Source organism: Mandrillus leucophaeus, unplaced genomic scaffold (assembly GCF_000951045.1).
Source record: "Mandrillus leucophaeus isolate KB7577 unplaced genomic scaffold, Mleu.le_1.0 Scaffold457, whole genome shotgun sequence".
NCBI lineage: Eukaryota > Metazoa > Chordata > Mammalia > Primates > Cercopithecidae > Mandrillus > Mandrillus leucophaeus.
In genome coordinates this window covers 1,087,774-1,109,077 of record NW_012104887.1, presented here as the reverse complement: position 1 = coordinate 1,109,077, position 21,304 = coordinate 1,087,774, and the positions used below count along the sequence as shown (strand labels likewise).

General features: G+C 45.9%; 1 protein-coding gene across 2 annotated transcripts; it reads right to left on the bottom strand.

The window, feature by feature from the left end:
• Positions 1-47: 47 nt before the first annotated feature.
• GJA5 (gap junction protein, alpha 5, 40kDa) lies at positions 48-17,465 on the bottom strand. Of its 2 annotated transcripts, none has more exons than XM_011994445.1 (2): positions 17,089-17,465; positions 48-3,126 (listed from the first exon to the last, which is right to left on the bottom strand). In XM_011994445.1, exon 2 carries the CDS (start codon positions 3,091-3,093, stop codon positions 2,017-2,019), a length of 1,077 nt encoding a protein of 358 aa, XP_011849835.1. In that variant the 5' UTR covers positions 3,094-3,126; positions 17,089-17,465; the 3' UTR covers positions 48-2,016. The 2 variants fall into 2 exon arrangements, with proteins under 2 accessions (XP_011849835.1, XP_011849836.1); XM_011994446.1 differs by lacking the exon at positions 17,089-17,465 and adding an exon at positions 4,346-4,473.
• Positions 17,466-21,304: the final 3,839 nt, after the last annotated feature.

The following is a 21,304-nucleotide window of genomic DNA, read 5'->3' as shown; positions in this document are numbered from 1 at the left end:
GCCATCCTCTTGTAGTCACAGCATGAAGTGGACAACAAAAGAGAGACAGATGTAGAGATAGATTTTATTTAGACAAATTACACATTTTACTTAATTTTTTCTTTCTAAAACCCTCACCATCAAAGATTGATCCCACAGAACTTCCAATTCAAGAACGCTCATTTCATAAAACATTTCAGAGATAGAAGGAGAGAAAATATTAATGCTAGGCAATAGATTAAAAGGTGTCCCCTCCAGGGACCTGGGATGATTAGACATTCCTTCCTAAATGGCATCCTAGTCACTTTCCTCCACTTGCCCACTCCCATTTTTCTTTCCACCCAACAATAGCATCCAAGTATCAGCAGAGGGCCCAGAGACGGGCAGGTGAGTCAGAGGTTGAACCTCCTGAGTCTTTAGCCTCCTCTGTCCCAACCTCTCGTGTCTATCTGTTTAGGTTAATAACACCAAAACAGTGAGGCTTAGCCCCTCTGCGAGGCAGCCGGAGGGGAGAGCAGGAAGACACAAGTTTCTCTGTGGTTTCCTTTCCTTATTTCAGGACTCCCCTAGCCTTTACCCATCCTATCAGCACATACACACACACACACACACACGTGCATTTTAATAATGCAATAATCTCTCTATAAGTCTCAGTATCCAACAATTCTGAGCATCCTTTACCTTCATCCAAAACAACAGTAACCCATTATGGATCCAGTGAATACAGAAACAAGGCCAGTCCCTGGAGAAGGCAAGGCTTTTCTACAGCCCCCACTTGGCAGTCTCATTAGGGGCACTAGGGAGACATAGGAATCTCTGTGCTCTTTAAATAAAGGCCTTGCCAAGAGAGCTGGAGATTCCCCTACTATTTCCATGCCCCTGCTAAAGCCTCCAGGAGTGGGAGATCTGGGGGCCTCCATAGCTGTTATCACACCTTCTCTTGGCACTAAGTTGGCAGTCAGCAAAGGAAGTAAATACGAGGGGAATATAGTTTTCCAGTGTTTTCTCTCCTATTTTATTTTCATCTTCACAGCAGAATTTTTTTTCCACAAGGGGAATCTGAGAAGTACAATGCTTTCTTTGTTTTAACAAGGCCTGGGGAAATTCCACTGGCCTCAGTGGCTGGGGATCTGGTCAGGGTTCGAGAGAGGACAATGGCTTCTTGGATATCCCTGTCGATAAGGCCTTCAGGGAATGGCTGGGTGAACAGCCAAGGGAGAAAGGGAAGGGATGGTTTCTATCATTGGATTGAACTGTAAAGGAGCTGCAGGATGACAGATGTTGGCAGGAATTCCAGTGGAGTTTGTGTGTACAGTGACTCCCTAGCAGAGCTGACATCTTCACAGGCTAGGTGTACACCCTGGCAGAAGGAAAGGCTGCAACATCACCAAGGTGGGGCATTTGCCAAAGGTATATACCAAGGCATTTGTAAAGTTGAGGCTGCTGGTAAAGTTCCAAGAAACCCTTTTTAAGACTGAGTAGAGGGAGGAGAAGCCAAAGGTAACCCAAAGCCATCTCACCACTACTCTGAGGAATGGTCCATGGAGATAACAGACTCAAGGAGCACATATAATGCAAGTTCCTTGATTCATGCTCTCTGTTGGCTGGGAACTTTGAGCTCTTCCTTGGAGGAGGGAGGGTGATCAGGTCAAGGAGGTAGGAACTTAAAGAATGCATCTGGTATGTTGCTGGTATGTAGAGAGAGAGTCATTCTATCCCTCTGGCTATCCCTTCCAGGCCAGCTTTTGCCATGCTTCCCTTCCCTCCCTCTACCCTGTTTCATGAGTAACCTGAAAGGCTTCATATACTGGGTAGAGGGTGGGGAGGGAACTGCAGTCTGGGTGGATAGTCATGTCTCTTACTATCCCAGAGCCCTGATTACAGTTTCTAGAATTAATGAGCAATGTCATTGAGACCCAGGGTCCAAAGGAGCCAAGCAGTGATGACAGTGAGAAAGCATCAGTTCGGAAGAGAGACATCTTTCCTCTCTCAGCCTCCTTTGTTCCCACCTGGTCCTGGTCCTCCCATAAAGGAGGGTCACACTGATAGGTCATCTGACCTGGCCTTGCTGCTGGCCTTACTAAGACGTCGCTTGTCGCTATGATAGCCATGGGGAAGGCGGTGACCTGGTGAGACTCCATTGGGCACCTCAGGCTTCTGGCCATAACGAACCTGGATGAAACCTTCCCCAGGAGTCTGCTCCTGACCTCGCACTTGCTCAGTGGCCAGGTTGTCTGTGTTTTGTCGGGAGGCCATATTATTGCTGAAGGGATTGAAGAATTTTCCCCCAGGGCCATTCTCCAGGCACTGATTAAAGTCGGGGGGTGGTGTGCAACTCTGGACCATGCTCACAGAGGGGCCAGAAAGCTGGCACTTAGCCACGTGCTGCCGCGGCTTGACAAATCGCTGTCTGATCTTCTTCCAGCCCAGGTGGTAGAGCTCAGCTAGGCTAAGGAGGAGGGACAGTGCAGCCACAGCCAGCATAAAGACAATGAAGACGTTCTTCTCTGTGGGCCGGGATACGTAACAGTTGACCGGGTGGGGACAGGGACTCCTGCGGCAGACGTGCAGGGTGGTCAGGAAGATTCCGTAGATGAGGTACTGGCCCACAATGAAGCCCACCTCCATGGTGGTGCGGATCAGGATGCTGCACACATAGGTGTTGAGCAGAGAGCCCTGGAGGACAATCCTTCCATTCCCTTCCTCCCAGCAGGACAGTTCTGCTTTCTCAGCCACCGGGTACTCGTAAGAGCCCGAGCGCTGGACCCCTTTGGCCCTCTCGGCCTCCCGTAGCTTGCGCTTCTCCTGCATGCGCACAGTGTGCATGGCGTGGCCCATGTACACCAGAGAGGGCGTGGAGACGAAGATGATCTGCAGCACCCAGTAGCGAATGTGGGAGATGGGGAAAGCTTGGTCGTAGCAGACGTTCTGGCAGCCAGGCTGAATCGTATCACACCGGAAATCAGCCTGCTCATCCCCCCAGGAAGACTCAGCAGCTGTGCCCAGCACGAGCATCCGGAATATGAAAAGGACAGTGAGCCAGACTTTGCCTACTACGGTCGAGTGCTTGTGTACTTCCTCCAGGAATTCTCCCAGGAAGCTCCAATCGCCCATCTTGGCACAGCCAGGTCACAGATGGCAAAACTTCTGCAAATGGGGGAGAGAGAAAGAGAGAAAAGGAGAAGGATGTTCTGTGAAGGTCTGGAAGGTCTATCATGTTCTGGGATTCCACTGATCCATCCAGTGGGTTCGTTAAGACAATGCAACTTAGAAGTCAAAGCAACCAAAGAAAAGCTCTCTCTCATTTCCCAGCAAAAATAAAAAGAAAGAGAAGATTCAAAGTAGCCATATTAGCAAAATTAGAGCATGGCTCCCACATTTTAACGGATCTAGAAATCGAGGTGTGTTACAATATGGATTCTGCTCTTGCCCCAGTAATTCTACTTCAGGAGGTCTGGGATGGCCCCCAGGAATCTGGATTTACAACAAGTGGCCCAAGTGGTTCTGATGTAGGCAGCGAGGGACCGCACCTGGAGAAACACGATTATTAAAAAGAACACAGGATTGGGATCTGCAAATGTGACTGGGCATTTACCTCACTGAGTCTGTTTTTTCATTTATCGGACGGGGATGGGAATAGCTACACCAGAGAATTCTGAGGATTAAGTGATATGAGGTATGTGATATTCTGAAAATCATTCCACAACTGTTCCAAATGTTTAAATGGCTGTTGGGTGGAAAAGGAATATTTTTATGGCTCCAGAGGGCAGAACTAGGTGGAGGAGGAAAGAGTGAGGATGCAGTCGGCAAATTTGGCCCCTCAGGAAGCACTCTGCAAAAATCAGAACCATCCAGCATAGACCAGCTGTGTTGGGAGGTGGCAAACAAAAAGTGTGCTTTGGTCACACCAGCTAACCGTATCACAGATAAGTGCTCACTTCCTCTGGCTGGTAAGGCAAAGTTGATCTCCCATGCCTCAGTGCAACACAGCCATTCCAACCACACAGCTCAGCTCGCCCTGCTGCTAAGTTTCTGTGTCTCACTTAAGTAAGGTTCTCACACACACATCTATCCACCCTTATGTCCAGAATAAATGTCTCAAAACTTTATGTCCCTTACAAAATCATCCCTCATCTGGCACTTGTCTGCTTTTCCAGCCTCTTCCTGCCTGTCCACATGAGTTCCTTTTGTCCAGCCATGCTAAGTCTTTCCAAATGTCCTCCTTCTGTACCTCTACATGTCCCCTCACTCCTAGCTGAATCCTATTTACCTTTCAAAACTTAACCCAGTCATTGCCTCCTCCAACCCTCCCTCTTCCCTGAAGCTGAGCCTCTTCAGCTCCTGTGATGGTCCCCAGGACACTTACTTGTCTCCCAGTGCTTGCCGCCTTGTGTTGTAATCCTCTGCCTGTCTATGTTCTCCCAGTAGAGACAGTTTGAAAATGGGAACTGTCTTCTCTTCTGTATCACCAGAGCCTGGCCCACAGTAGGTGTTTAATACATGTTAGTTGAGTGAAGGAAGGAGGGGCTAACAGGCACTGTTGTTTCCTACCCAATAGAAAACCAATTCTCTGTTTCTTGCCTGCCTCCCATTGGCAGGGTGAAAAAGCCAGGTATTGCTTTCTCAATCTCCTCTGCAGTTAGTTCTGGTAGGTGAGGTATGGGGAGAATCTAAAGTAGAGGGAATGCTCCAGAAAAGGTTTTTCTACCTCCCAGTAAATGAAGAGAGCCTCACTCACAGTGCTCCTATCCCCCTGTGACAAGAGGGAACCTGACTCACAGTGCTCCCATCCCCTGGTGAACAGGAGGGAGCCTACTCACAGTGCTCCCATCCCCCAGTGAATAGGAGTGAGCTCCGCTTGCCCCCACCGCTTCCTGCCTGTGGACAGAGTTGTATGAACCAAGATGTCTAAAGCTGTCCAGAGAATCTCAGAAATGTCAACCAGTGCCCTGAGGCCTCTGAAGCAACTCTTGAGGCTCCCTACCTCCAGAATTCTTACTTAGTGAATAATGTATGTTCTTACAGTGTAAGTCTCTAATCATTCCTAACCAACAGGATGACAAAGATCTCGGAGGGAATGGAGCATAAATATTCCTTTCTTAGAATCATAAAACCTCAGATTTGGGTGGGACTTTAGAGGTTTGTCAAATTCAAAATTGACCTTCATATCTTTGCTGCCAACGTGCTCCTGGTTTCTGTCTGAACATTCTTCAGCCTTGTGGGGAAAGATGGGGTCAGGGTGGTGCATTTTATAGTCCAGGCTTCCTCAGCTCTTGAGTTGATTGTTGCCTTGACAGGGACCAACCTCCTGGCCCTGTCTTCTCTCAGACCCCAGGTTCCCCACCTTGAGAGTATACAGAGTCCCTGGGAATGAGGGAGTTCCTGAGTGAGCAGAAAGGGTCTTATCTCTGCTACTCTCTATATCAAAGACCCATCCATGTATTGAGGCCTTTCCTGTCATTTGTGATCAGACATCTGCCCCATTTCCTTAGGTGGCGAAGCGCCCCCTCTTTCAGCCTCCAAATGTGGAAAATTGTGGAGCGTGTGCTCAAAAGGAAAATGGCTGATTAGATAAGAGTTTGAATTGTCTGTCCTCTCTTCTGGGCACATATACAGTGTTCAGCACCTTCAGGGTCAGCCACACACGTGCAGTGACTGAACCATGGTGAGTGTCTGAGAAAAAGAAGGAGGGAGAGAAGGGGAGGAATAAAAAGAAGAGAAGAAAAGGCAAGGACAAGGGGGAGTTGGAAATGGAGAAAAAGACTATGTAAGGGTTAAGAAAAGACAGATGCAGGAGTTAACTTACTGAGGTTTGACAAATTTCTATTACCATCTGCTGGGCTTAGATAAATGATTCAATCTGTGTTTCACTTTCCTCACCTGCAAAATGGACATACTATTAACTCATAGAGTGCTATGAAATGAAGCATACAAAGCACTTAACACAGTGTTCAGCAAATAAGAACTGAATCAAAGGTAGCCATTACTAGCAATGAGAGTGGTGGGGAAGGATGAGAGGTAGAAGAAGGAGGGAGAAAGAGAAATTAGAAAGTAGAGAAAGGTGCATTACAAAGGAGAAAAGAAATGGAAGCAAGAGTAGAAGGGGAGGAAATGAGAAGAAAATGGAAATAGAAAGGAAACAAAAAGAAACAAAGGTCATATTCTTCCAGGATTTGGGGCAAGTTTTCCACACTCAGTCCCTGAAGACTTCTCCCTTGATCTCACTCTGTCACTCATTCCTTGCAAGTCCCCAAGGAAGTATAAAATAGTTCCAGAAAGGGTCAAAGAATGTGACCCTTTGGTCTAGTCTGCCAAGAGGCTTGACTGCTGACTCCTTCACTGCTGTCCAAGGAATTCCACCTGGAAGAGGTAAAGCACAGGTACAAGAAAGGAACACCTTGGAAAACCAGAAAGGCAGTATTAGGAAGGACGTCTTATTGGCAGGGAACAAGAGATACTATCTGAGGAGGTATGGGGGTGAGGCAGACCTCCTGGGCCCAGGCAGAGGAAATAGGGTGAAGGGTTTTTCATGTATGACTTCCTGCTGACGCTCAGGCAAGGTCAGAGAAACTTAAAATTGCTGCCGTGTACCAGATGCTCAGTTTAGAATGGGAAAGGTCTCTGACTGTAGTTACTTTTCCAGCTACGTTGGCTCCCTTTGGATACCCCTATCTCAGCCACGGAAATTTGTAGATTAGACACTCAGTGAGTTTACTGGGCGTATAGCATATAAACTACTTTGTAGATTATTATCTGCTTCTTGGCAGGAAGTGTGTTAGGAGGGGCGTAGGAAGCTGCCCATGCCATGAATAAATGCTATCAAACACAATGGCAATTTACCTCACTGCTTTAGCAGTCCTCCTCACTGGCTTCCTACCACTTAGAAAGTCTAAGCTGCTTAACTTGCCATTTGAAACCCTGTACCGTCTCATGCTGTCGTTTTTCCGCTTTTCCACTCACACACTCAATACTTAAGCTACACAGTTTCCCATGTACATATACACATCTCACCATTTCTCACCCACGTATCTTGGCTTCTTATGTTCCCTCTGCCTAGAATGTCCTTTTTTTCATTCATTTAATAAGTTTATTGAGTGACTACAGGGTGCCAGCCATCATTCTAGACAATGAGGATACAGCAGGAAGGAGGGGAAACAAACAAGGATTCCCTGCCTTCACTGAGTGTAACTGTCTTTATACCCCTTAATTAACAGCAGACAGTAAATACATAATTTCAATAAAACATGATGTGTGTTAACATTAAAGAAGTATAAGGTGTTATGGGAATGTGGGGCAGGAGCCCGAATCTGGTTTATGGGTTTTGGGGAGGGTCCTAGGGAATTGTGTTCTAAAGCCCTCTGCCACTGATACAAGTTCTGAAATCAGCAAGGCAAAAAGAGATGGTCCCTAGAACCTGGAAGAGAACCATCCCAACTCTAAAGGTTCTTCACTCCCAAACCTCCAACATCCTCTTTCAACATGTCCTATCCTGGGATAAAGCAAAATTTGGAGGGGCCACTAGGGAACTTGTTTGGCAATAGTAACATGATGCTAGATAAGAGGAAGAGGGCCAGAGGAAGGATTTTGTGTATAGTGAGCATAAATCATTTTCTGCTTTTATTTTGTGAACTATATGGCCAAATGGCCAGAAATAAAACTCAGGCACCTACATTCTTAATCCAGTGTTCCTTTTTTTTTTTTTTTTTGAGATGAAGTCTTGCTTTGTCACCCAGGCTGGAGTGCAGTGGCACCATCTCAGCTCACTGCAACCTCTGCCTGCCAGTTTCAAGCAATTTTCCCTGCCTTAGCCTCTGGAGTAGCTGGGATTAGAGGCGTGTGCCACCATGCCCGGTTAATTTTTGTATTTTTAGTAGAGAAGGGGTTTCACCATGTTGGCCAGGCTGGTCTCAAATTCCTGACCTCAGTTGGTCCTCCCGCCTTGGCCTCCCAAAGTGCTGGGATTACAAACGTGAGCCACCGCGCCCAGCCCAGTGCTCCTTCTTGTGGTGACATTGTGGTCTCCCTACACGGCCAATGTTTTTCAGAAATCATTTCAGAGCAACCCGGAGTAATCATAAACTCATAGCCAGAACCTTTTCCGCTGACTCCGCAAATGTACAGCAAAATGGAGAAGTCTTCTAAAATTGACCTCAGCCCTCTTTGGTGTCTCCTGAACTCCAGAAGACTCTAAATTACCATCCAGCATGCAGGATGCATTCTCACACTTGGTTATATATTTCCTTAGACTTGTTTTCTAAACATTTGTCTGTCAGTCAACCTGCAGATACTTTGCTGAGTCCCCTTTATGTGCTCACCACTGTTCTGAGTCATGAGAACAGTCCCGAAGAGGTGCAAGGCCTGACACACACTGGGCACTCAATGATGTCTATTAAATTAATAAAATTGGCAGGGCGTGGTAGCTCATACCTGTAATTCCAGCACTTTGGAAGGCCAAGACGGGCAGATCATCTGAGGTCAGGAGTTTAAGACCAGTCTAGCCAACATGGCGAAACCCCATCTCCAATAAAATTCAAAAATTGGCCCAGTATGGTGGTGGGCAGCTGTAATCCCAGCTACTCAGGAGGCTGAGGCAGGAGAGTCGCTTGAATCTGGGCGGTGGAGGTTGCAATGAGCTGAGATCATGCCAGTGCACTCTGCCTGGGCAACAGAGTGAGACTCCGTCTCAAAAAAAAAAAAAAAAAGAAAAATTAATAAAAATCAGGCATGATTCCTTCTGTCAAGTATTTAACAGCTTTTTCTCTCAAATGGGTATTATGCTTCTCAAAGTTAAAAGCCCTATGTCTTCTACTTTGTATTCTTATTGCATCAGGTTCTCTCATTTGGTACACAATAAATGCTTTCTTAATGATTGAAGAAAATGTTTGGCTAGCAGTAATATTGAAAAGAGGTCCTAAGGAGGCTCAAATCTTTCTTCTTAAGGTCAGCAGTAAAAATAAAACCTCACAATAAGTAAATAAAAATAAAAGCTTACATACTGTTCAAAATGTGCTTCTACATTCTCTTGTTGGTTCCAAGAGAGCAGGTTCATATTTGTTCTGTTCAAGACCGAATACTTTCAGAATGTTATAGACATTCAGTTTTTATTGTTGAATGAATGAATCCTCATAACCACTCTGTGGGGTGATTGTTATTGCCTGTGTTTTGCAGAGGAGGAAACATATAAAAGTGATTCGTTCGAAGGAACAATTAATGGGGGAAGAACCAGGGCTTCATTCCAGAGTTTCTGTTCAAGTCTGGTGCATGCCAGAAAGTTTCATTCCGTCTTCCCTCCAAGAGTGGAGCTCATCAATTTTTAGACCTTCGAGAGGACTTCCCAGTGGAGATAACTCCTGTGGAGGAGTTAGGGGTATGTGATGTTTGTAGGGGTGTGGAGTGGGTGGAGGAGTTACAGAAGAGATGAGGGGATTTCAGACAAAAGCAAGATTGCATGAACAAATTCATTGAAATGAAAGCCAGCATGGTTTTAGAGTACAATGAGCAGAGCATGGAGGGAGAGTGCAGAGCAGGCAGAAACAGATTGTGGAGGGCTTTAACAGCCATGCCTAGGAGTTTGGAGTTATTCTCAACTCACATGATAGGCCATGCTTGGTCCATGATTTGCTCCTGAGGGCCTAATCTGAAGCCTCTAAATGGGGTTGGGGATGTAAAGGACTGCACAATTAGTAACGTCCATGCTTGTAGCAGTCTTTTAGTAGTAGCTGCAGCATCAACTAGGTAGGCTGCCGATGACAGGTACCTCCCAGCACACTTGCTGTGACTGCACTCTCGCCTCTCCTGCTTAAGAAGGTATATTGCTAGTGAGTGAGGTGCTACCACAGGGATGCCTTGAAAATTCTCTTCTTTCTATTGATTCCCGTTCTGTCCCGTGGAGCCACACATCATAGCCCTTCTAATACAGTATTTTACAATAATTTCTGTGTCCCCCAAGTCAGCAGCCGGGCCTTGGGCTGAACACACCTTTGAGGTCTCACACACCTGAGAATTAGTTGCTCTACAAGCCATGTATTCTCTCTCCCACCCAACCCTGAGCTCTTTGAAAACAAACTGCTTTTCTGTTCATCACTGTATTCTCCTCCTGAAATTCCCCCCACCCCAAACCCCTTAGTGCTCAACACCACACCCTGCACAGTGTGGTATGTACTTTATAAAAACAACAATGGATGAATTGATAGCATTTAAGTCTCTTAAAACACCTAATGCCAAATTGATCCAGGCAATTCTTTACCAGTTGCTGAAGAAAAGGATGAGAATGCACACAGAGGCCAAGCAACACGTTGGGGCCATGCTGCACGTCAGTGGAGGGGCCTCCCTGGGAAGCTGGCATAGGGACACCTGCCCAATGACGATGGTAACCAGAACACCAGGCAGATGGAAGCCACTGAGTCTTTCTTCCACCTGTGACAGAACCATTCTCTCAGCAGGACCGAATGTGTCTCAAGCAGAAATGCCATCACCGTGGACTACTCCCTCACTGCCTCCTCCCCTCATAGTACTGGGGAACTTATCCAAGCTTGTCAAAATTAGATGACAAGACCACTCCACAGAGTCTGAGTCTAATTCTGGACAACGACACATGTTCTGGACAGTATCTAACAAATCTCTGGTTCTCAATAAAGGTTGTTATTCATAGTAATAATAACAACCCCCTGGGCCCATGCCGTCATTCCACTCGCCATACAGTGGAATGTGGCGCAGGGCAGAGTTCACTTGCTTCCCAATTAAGAGAATTCTGTTGTGAAAGGACCCAAAGGGCCTCACTTAAAGGCTGCCTGAGAAATAGTATCATGTCAGGGCAGTTTAGTTCAGAAAGTGTTTATCGAGCCCCTCCGTCATGCCGGACATCAAGGCAGCTTTATAAAGCAAAGCACCAAGCAGAATCTTCATGTCAGAACTCTTTTGTACCTTATTCATTTGTGTACATTTTTTTCTGATTTCCTCTCACCCCAATAATTTCTCCTTAAAATGGATATGTAGGGAGAATTACATGAGAGAGTGGTCTTGATCCTCAGCGACTTCAGTAATCTTTGTCATCCTTTGATATTCCCAACTACACCTAGTTTACCCAGTTACACACAAAAAAAGAATTTGGATATAGGTGATAATAATAATAATAATAGAAATAACATTCACTGACACCTTTCTATGTGCCAGACACTCTATAAGTGTCTTTCTATATCTGTTTTCATTTGCTTCTCGCAACAACCTGAGGAAGTGGGGAGTACTCTTTTTTTTTTTTTTTTTTTTGAGACAGGGTCTCACTTTGTCACCCAGGCTGGAGTGCAGTGACACAATCACAGCTCACTGGAGCCTTGACCTCCTGGACTCAGATGATCCTCCCACCTCAGCCTCCCAAGTAGCCAGGACCACAGGTGTGCACTACCACACTCAGCTAATTTTTTGTATTTTTTTTTTTTTTTAGAGATGAGGTTGTGTCCTGTTGCCCAGGCTCGTCTCAAACTCTTGGGCTCAGGAGATCTACCCACTTGGGCCTCCCAAAGTGCTGGGATTACAGGCATGAGCCACCATGCCTGGCGTCTCATCTTTTTTTTACAGGGCTCAGAGAGGGTAACTTGAGCAAGATCACACTGCTAGTAAGAGGTGGAGATGGAGTCAAACCCAGCTCCTAGCTCATCTGGCAGCAGTGTCCCTGCCTTAACAGTTGTGCTAAACTCTATCTAAATCACCTAAAGTTTCTTCTTTGGAAAATCCTAGCCAGTCAAAGGCTGGCCACTTTTATATAAGATGATTGAAGAGGGAATGTTCGTTGAGATCATTGTTTGGATAGGGAGTTGATTGTAAGCGATTGGTGCTAATTCTTACATTTAGGATTTTCATTCTTTCCCTGATTTATGTTTGGGGAAACTACTTCAGCCTCAGGAGAAATGATCAGGCATATGATGTAACTGTAGCTACTGAGTTGGGCAGTGTGGGCACCTTCCTCAGAAATGGAAGTCCACTGAGGGCCAGCATCCCTGAACCTTGCTCACTGTAGAGGGGAAAGGAAGATAGAGATAAGAGGGGAGAAGAGATGAGCGAGATGAAGTACTCACTTCAGTCTTCCTCCTACTCCAGCCAGTGGTACCAATGGCAGATAATTAACTCCTTTTTAAATTTAATTATTTTATTCTGACAAGAACAGATGGGTCCACTCAGCGACACCCTGCTGGCAGACAGTTGTTTCAAAGCCAAGGAAGTAGAAGGGAGTAAAGTGAAGAAAGATTTGTGCTAGGATAAATAATTTTCTTAAACCATTGGAAGAAAAAATGTTTACAAAAAGTGAATGAAAGGGAGTAGTAAATGGAGATATTAAGTTACAACAAAATATTGGGAGGTCCTTCTTAATTACTCCAAGGGGGTTACTTAGTATGCATGCAATTAATTGCTAATGAAAATTCTGTTATAATACCCACATTTCTTTATTATTTCCCCCATTTGTCACAGATTTATAGTGCAGTAGAGCTGACCGGAATGTAGAGATCAATCAAACTCAACTCCTTATTTTTAAACAAGATGACAAGGGTCCAGGGAAGTTAAGAATAGTGATAACAACACTAACTTGAGTATTTCCGATGTGTGAAGCCCTTTATAACTATACTTTCTAACCCTTCCATTAATCCTGCAAGGAAAGTAGTATTGCCCCATTTCACAGATGAGAAAACTGAGGCTCAGAGGCTAAGTACTTGTACTAAGTGCCACAACTGGCAAATGCTGCATAAAGTGTTTGAATCCAGCTAGCCTAACTCTAAAGCCCACATCCTCTCTATGTCTCTGACAAGAAAGAAAACCAAGGACTAGGACTGATAGACGATGATAAGCCTGTGCCCAGAACTCCAGTCTCTTAACTCTGAGAGCAGGACTTTTCCCACATTACCTTGCCTCATAAGAGACCCAGGGTTTTTCCTTTTAGCTTCTGGCTTACTGGCTGGCCATCTCTTACATATGCTGTTCCTAGAATTAATTATTACACTGGGGCCCTCAGCCCACAGTAGTCAGGATTCCCAGACTCTTTGGCCTCTGCCATCATTTGGCCAGAATTCACATATAGAAAGTTATTTCCTTTTTTAGCCAGCAAGTGTTCTTGGCTGCAGCAGCATCTACTGCCCGGTTCTTGGCTGGCCAAACAGCGGGCTCTGGTGTTCCATTGATGTGAAATCATAACAAGAACAACAGAAACAGCAATTGTTAGGTGGAGGAACTTCCGGTCTCTAAGGAATAATAGGGCTAGGACCCTGCTTGCATTACTCTCTAGTGGTGTAACCCTAGGCAAGTCACTTATCCTCCCTATTTCTAACTCATCTAACAAATGGGAATGTTTACTCATGGGGATAACATAATATGTGGACATGTGGAGGCACCTAGAACAGTATCTGGCACATAGGCACTCAATAATATTAGTTCCTTGTTTTCTTTTCTGACATTTGCAGTAAAAACTCCTCTCAGACATGTTCCAACTAGCCAACTTGATGGAGAATCTGATAGTGCCTCAGGCTGGTTAGTGACACAGCAAGGACCCTCACGTGGCACAGGTACAAGAGGGTAACTGTCAAGAGATGGGAAAAATACAGACAATGGAAAGTATAGTAATTAGTCTATAAATCAGTTATTTCACTAGGCATCCAGACCTCCTGGGTCAAGCTGGAGAAGCAGGGAGGTGTAGGGCCTACTCAAATTAAGCCACTCTCATTCCTGTTTCAAGTCCAGCCTGCCTCCTAATGTGTTTTTAACTCAAGCTTTTAGGCCTGAAGTTGGACTCTACATGGCTCCATATTATAAAATGTATGCCTCATGGGATGCCTCTCTTCTGAGAAGCTGCAGCACTCTTGAATCTGATCACCAAGCAGAAGGCACACTCACAATGAGAGGTTTGAAGCAGGCTCAGTTCTACTTGGAAGAGAAAGCGGGGGTTGTCTACTCCGTGATCTGAGGGTAAGGGACATCTTGATCCCTAGCCACCTCTGTCCTCTCCTGAGGTTCTGAATCATAGAGTTGTCAGATTGGAGTACGATTCTGGGAATCCCCTGTGAAAATGCAATGTTATCATTTCATGAAGAGAGCTCTTTTCTGGTTCCAGCTGTTTCTTGGTGATCCTAGATAAGATATTTCCCCTCCCTGAGCCTCACTTTGCTCACATGTGAAACAAAAGAGTTGAGGCTCTTCCATCTCTAAGTTAGAACATCTGGGGAGTCTATGACTTGCCCAGCTGTGATAGTATGGCAAGTTAGTGGCAAAGCCAAGAAGCAAGTCCAAAGTTTCTGACTTCCAGCTTAGAGGACAGCAGAAGGAGTCCTAGAAGAAAAAACATCTGTGGTCATAAAAACCCAGCAATACCTCCTCGGAAGTATATGTCATGGGAAGCCTTTCTAGTTGATAGCCATTTAAAATACTTTATTTAATCCTCATAAAACCTTATGAAGAAGATATTTATTAGCATCTTTGGCAGATGAAGAAACTGAGTGTAAGAGACATTAAATAATTTTCCCAAGGTCACGTAGCTAAAATCCTAGCCAAATGTGACTCCAAATGCCCAGGTTCTTCCTTCAGCCGTACCCCTCAATGAGATAAACTCTTAGATCCCTCTGTGATTTTTTCAATACCTCTGATTCTGTGACCTCCTGACTCTCAGTGGGCTGTTGAATACTAAACTTTACTTGCCCATTATTTGCTAATATATCAGAAACAATTTATTCTCAAAGTGGCATCAAGCTGGCATCACCAGGAGCCAGCAGCCTGCAACAATAGGAAGGAAGTCAGCTTCCTTTCCAGGAAGCTTTCCAGGAAAATGGTCATCTCTCCCCTTTGTCCAGCTCAACCCTTGAGCCCAGGTTGGTGCTTATGGGAGTTCGTTCACACAGACAGCTACTGGAATCTTGAGTTCTTCCCTAGGACAGGGGGCAGAGCTTTGACCTTGGGTCTCCCTGGCCCTGAAGATGGTAGGTCATCCAGTTCCTGTCCTGATTGATCCACATAGACAGGTCCCCTGTCCTAAGAGGTGGGGTCAGTCAGTACCCGAGAGACCAGGCGGCACTGTGGCAGCACCCTGCACTGCCTGTGGCCCACGAACAGCCAGTGCAGACGATGAAGAGCAGGTGGGCAGGTGGGAGTCAATACCAACAAATAGAATCGTAGAGACGCTCAAGTGGAAGAATCAGGGAGACTCAGGGAGAGATGGAGGCTGGGAAAATACAGCCAGTGAGATGGAGGTTAGAAGACCCTTGGTATGAGTGAGCAGGGCAGGGTGCTCTCCCAGCTCAATCAGCCCTGACTCACTGTGTCGTCTCCTACAAGTCATGCCCTTCTCTAGTCCTTGTTCTCCTTATTTGTTGAAGAAGGAGGCTGGTAATGGAAGAGACCTCTTTAAGTTCTAATGTTCTCGAACCTTAGGCAGTACTAGGAGAGGGGACGGGAGTGAGGCAGTTAAGATATATGAACAGTGACCAGCTTCAGGAGCCCAGCAAGCACACCTCTGGGGTTCCAAGGCAGAGACAAAGTGGGGCTGCCTGATTCTGTGACTGCTGTGGCTCTGTGGACGTCACATGTGTGGGTGAGGGATGCTCAGAGAGTGCTGGGTTGGAAGTCACAGAATCCCCTCCTGGTACTCTCTGCTCTGCAGGCTGTGGTCACTGGGACTCCTCACCGGCCGGTGCTGAGTGAGGAAAAGGCTTGGAGGGATAGCCAGGGGAGCAGGCTCCAAACAGCTCTGCTGCCCCGGGCAACCTGGCAGGAAGGTAGAAAGTTCAGAGCTGTCCCTAGAGAGTAGTGAATCAAGGACTGGGCTGGGCTGTGACTCTGGGGACAGTGGGTGGAGGGGATGGAGGCTACTTGGCTTGCTGATGTGAAAGTCAGGTTAGAAGACGTCTAAATACCAGCTGGTGTTCCCAGCCATGAGCCACAGCACCAGGCAGTCAGAGGCGCTGCACCTCCACACGCTCCCCTTGGTCTCTTCTCTCCAATTTTGCTGGTTCCAGGTCTCCTGACTCCCTGTTCGGTGCTCTCTCCATTGCCCTGCCTCCCCCCACAGCCAGCTGGACCTCTTTGTGCCAGAGCCTTTTTCCAGAAACAGCAACCCCAGTGATTTGCTGGGGAGTGAGAACCAGGAATCCCTCTATTATAATGGAATACTGCGAGGGAGAATAAGGAAAAAACTTAGCAACAGAGCAAGATGAGAAATCCTTGGGTTGAGCCTCCCTTTTTCAGTGGTTCTGAGCTGCCTTTGAGCCTCTGGAATCACAGCCTTACACACCGTTACTGCTGTATAGAACCAGAGGGAACCTTCCACTACAAATTCCCCATTTTATAGATGAGGAAACCGAGGCCCAGCATGGGGATGTGTCTGTTACAAGGCCTCCCAGCCCCTGAGTTTGGGCTCTTTCACTACCTGCTCAGAAGAAAGGTCCAGGAAAAAACTAACAGAATCTTTGTGCCCCGTGGTCTTCTACTTCACACCGCGAGTGGAAAGGAGACCTTCGGTGGGCGCTTTCCTGGGCTTCCTAACTGGTTTCACACGCCTCTTTCCTCTGGCTGCAAGTGGCAGCCTGGATCTCTCAAATGCGGCCACTGCACAGCGGGGACATGATACTCTGCAGGAAACTAACCAGGGAATATTTTTAAACCATCCAACATGCCTTAGGGAGGAAAAAAAAAGCAGAACAGTCCCCTAGATGCTTCGAAAAGCATTTTGAAAAAAGATTCCATGCCTAGCAGAAGCATCGTAAAACAGTGTTGGTTTTACTTTTAAAGGGCCAATTCCCTCTAAGAAAAGTTCTTAGGAATGGACTGGTGACCCACTTCTAAGATGCCCCCAGAGGACTGAACTCCACAAGAGTAGGCTGGAACCCCAAGGGCCCTCCACTCACAATTCTCCAGCTCCCTCTAAATCAAAGAAGTAATTTATCTGCTGCTTCGCTAAACCTTCCTTTTTAATATATCCAAACCTCGCTATCACAGGAAATAGTGAGAGGGGTAGGGAATAAACTCACAGGTAGAAAGAAAGAGCTTTCTTTTTATCCAGCCCAGAATCCAAGTTCCCCTCTTCTGGCTACTTCATATCCACTTGTAGTTTTAGTTGTTCAAATTCAAGTCTACTCTTACCTGCTTCTTTTCCTCCTCCCTGGACTTTCCTTCCGTTGGCTTCTTCACACTCTGGCTGCTGCTTCTCCAACTGCCCTCGCTCTTTGCTCTTGAGCCTGTCAGTTGTTCCTCTTCCACCCTCTTTTTAATCGTATCTGTCGCCTTCCCTCCTCCCACTTCTTCCTACTCTTTCTCTCTCCACCCCTTTTCCCCTCTGAATCCCTCCCTCCCCTCTCTCTTTTGTGCTCTTAGAGTCTTTGCTCTAAAAGTCTTCTTCCCTCTACCTTCTTGTAGCCTCAGCTCACTGTGCTCCCCCTCCCTGGCCCCCAAGGAGGCAGAGCCCCCTTCTCCCTGCGGCCCTCCCCCGTCTGTCTGCCTGCCTGTCATCCTTGTCCTCACGGCAGTCCTCCACACTGCCTCTCCCCCGGGCCGGGCCGCTGGTGCACCACCTCCCTAGGTCTCTTCCTGCCCACCCCTCTGCTGCGTCACCTCAGACTTCCCAGGCCATGGCTTTCCTGGAGCATCAGCAGGAAAATTGGCGCTGCCTGAGAGATCCCTCTTCCCATCCTTTTCCCATCATCAGAAAAAAAAAGAGGGTGTTCACTCACGTAACAAGCCTTTTTTTTGGGATTTCCACTATGCCCATACCAAAGAACTGAGCATCAGCCAGCACAGGAAAACACGGTCTCACAAGTCACAACCATCTAGCACCCAGAATAGGCACCAGGACTAACCTGAAAGGAAAGAAATGCTAACCTCCCAGCTCCAAAAGTGGAGGGCATTCCTCACTGCCAGAATCATACTCTCTCCCCTTCTCCTCTGAAGAGAGGCGAGCAACTTCTATGCATCAGGCACTGGGTTAGAGACTTCATATATATGTTGCCTACTTTTATCTCAGTCATTCTCATTTCCAATTCTATAAGGTAGACCTTTTCTGCATTTTACATTTGAGGAAACTGAGGTTCAGAGAAATTAAGTAACATGATTATGGTGACCCAGTGTGTAAAGTAAGTGGTAGAATCAGGATTAGAAGTTTACACCAATGCCAACGTTTACCTTATTGCTCCTTCCATGAAAGCAAACAGGTCTCCCAGCTGGAATTGAATTGATGAAAGTAAGTTTGGCTCTTGTTAGATCGGATGCCACAGGTGACCAAATTCAGAAACTGGGGTATCTCTTCCCTCAAACCCTCCCACTCTCCAACTTCTCCCCCAGACTCCTCAACTTAAACAGTTAGCCATGGACCCAGTTGGAATGAGGTAAGTGTCAACAACAGAGGTCACTATGAGTGGACTGAAATCAGACAAAACAATGACTAAGAGCCCACAGATTATGAGAGCTAAAGAAAACTTCAGTGATCATCTGGAACAGCCAGGGAAACTGAGGCCCAGAGAAAAGGCCACTTGTCAATGTCATATACAGTAGTAGGTGGCAGAGGCAGGGCAGGAAGCCAGAACGGTCTTTTTGCTCCACATCATCACCTGAAACATGCCTTTCCCACAAAGCACCGGTCACAAGCATTCCAAGATTCTACAAAGATGTTTCCTTAATGGGCTATATTTTTCATGGGTGAATGAGCTTAGGATCAGCAAGAGGGAAAAGAGCAGGGGGCTGAATTTCCAGTTTCTAGGGAGGCAACAACCCTGGTGAAAGCACATGCAGGATTCTTGATTCCTTAGCCAGAGTTTACCCCACTTTTATGCAGCATCAGAGCAGATTCTGGAGCCAGCCTGACTGGGTTTGAATCCTGACTCTGCCACTTACTAGCTGTGTGACATTGGACAAGTTAACTTCTATGCATCTCAGTTTCCTCAACTGTAAATTGGGAATATTATGTACTTCACAGGGCTGTCATGAGGACTAACGAGGATATGAAAGGCACATAGAATGGTTGGGAACACGGAGGTACTGTAGATGTGGCTGCAAAATAATACAATACAATACAATACAACACAATACAATACAATACAATACAATACAATACAATACACAATACTATACCTACCTCCTCCCTGCCCGTACTTGCCATGGCTGTACCAAAGTCCTGTGATGGAATTCAGCATATGAAACCAATAGCAAACCCTGCTTCTCCAAAACAGATTAGTTTCACCAGTTTCACACTGTGACTTTGCCCCTACATCTCAGCTTCTCTACAAGAGCAGGGGACACCTAGCAACATCTTGTTATCTCCATCCAGGAGGTAGCCAGTTAAAGAACCCATAAAGTCTCAACTGGGAGATGGTCTGAAAGTGGGGAAGGTTTAGTGGAATGTACACTCCTAGATCACTGGGCTGCCAGAGGAGAGATGATCTCGGGCAGGCCTGGAGATGACAGGAGAATGCCATTTTCCTCTGAATGTGCAGAAGGGAAGAGCTGCCCAGATACAGACACACTAACGACCCTGGAGGGAGAGCAGGGTATACAAGGTAAATTTTCCCTTCGTGCTTGGCTGACAGAGAACTAAAGCAGTGAAGAAACTGGATGGGTTGTTAGGGGAAGTCCAGGAAGTTTGCTTCAGGGCTGGGAGAAGGCTGAGGTCTCTGACTGGGATCATCTCAAGTCAACGAGGTCAAACAGCTCTCCAGCCGGGACCGTTCAGCATGGCTTCCAGGACAGCTATGTTGCTTCAGCAAGGCCTTCAGAAATGTGGTTTATTCCTCACCTGGCTCAGGCACCCAGAATAGGCACCAGGACTAACCTGAAAGTTAACTAACAAAAGTTAAAAAAAAAAAAAAAAAAAAAGGTCATTTGGGCTGTGGATGTGAGGTGATTCTCTAAAGGGGCTGAAACTGGCGATCACCACATAGCTAAGAAGGACCCCAAAAGCAGGTGTTCAATGCACCAGAGAAAAGGACAGGACAAGGGCCAAGGGTGGGAACTGAGGTTCTGCCATCACCTCCCCTTCTTCCTCACATTTCACACAAGAAATGGTCTTAGAAAGGAGTGTCAAAGTCTGTTCCACACATTACAAAATATGGAGGACTCAGAGAGGAGTTAGAGAGGAAGCCCAAACCAGTCAAAGAATTAGTAAATCATACCTGAAAGGAAAGGCTGTAGAGGTGGGATTGCAAAATAAACTTTATTCAACATTTAATATGTGCCAAGCATTGTACCAGGTACATTTCACATTCCTTTACTTTGAGAAAAAAGACAGAAAAATGACCTTATAAAGACCTTCTCAACTATAATCAGGGTCTCATCTCAACAAGAATCATTGGCTACTCCTATGGGCCCAGCCTATTCTATGTGAGAAACAAGGGCCCTCCTTGTGCATAAGGAGCTGATGTTCTAGTTGTAGAAAAGAGCTGTTGAGAGAAAACAATTAGTATAAAGGGCAGTATCCTATATGTATGTGTGTCAGTGATGATATAATAAAGTGCTAAATTATGTGAGAAAAAAATCATTTGGGAAACAGCTTCATACAGACTGAGCTCTTTGTTGTGCTATAATGAAGGGGAAGAAAAAGAAATATTTTTTATATTATTTATTTATTTTAATTTCAACTTTTATTTTTAATTCAGGGGGGTACCTGTGCAGGTTTGTTTAGCTGGGTATATTGCATGATGCTAAGGTTTGGAATACAGTTGATCCTGTCACACAGGTAGTGGGTATAGTAACCGACAGTTTTTCAACCTTTGCCTCTCTCCTTCCCTCCTCCTTCTATGCAATAGACACTATTACCCCCTAGGGTCTATTGTTGCCATCTTTATGTCCATGAGTACCCAATGTTTAACTCCCACTTAGAAGTAGAACATGCGGTATTTGGTTTTCTGTTCCTGTATTAATTTGCTTAGGACAATGGCCTCCAGCTGCATCCATGTTGCTGCAATAGACATGATTTTGTTCTTTTTTTATGGCTGCGAGGAAGATTTATCGAAGGCCTTCTATGTACCAGGTATTTTCACCTCACAACACTGTCAGATAGACAGTATGTTATTATTTCCATTTCATGGAAAAGAAAATTCAGACTCAGAGAAGTAAAGTAACTTTCCCAAGATTACTCAATAAGTACAGAAAAGGTTCACCTGGTGTGAAAGATTAGGCACTTTTTCCCCATGGCTGTAGAAGAAATTCTCATGAAACCTACTGGCCTGGTAAGACAGGCGGGCACAGGGCCCTCCAGGTAGGAGCAAACAGACCTGCAGATAGGACAAGAAGAACAGACTCTAACCCTAGCAGAAGAGATTGTATTCAGACCTGATTATGAAAGTGGTTCAGCACGGTCACTGATTTCCAG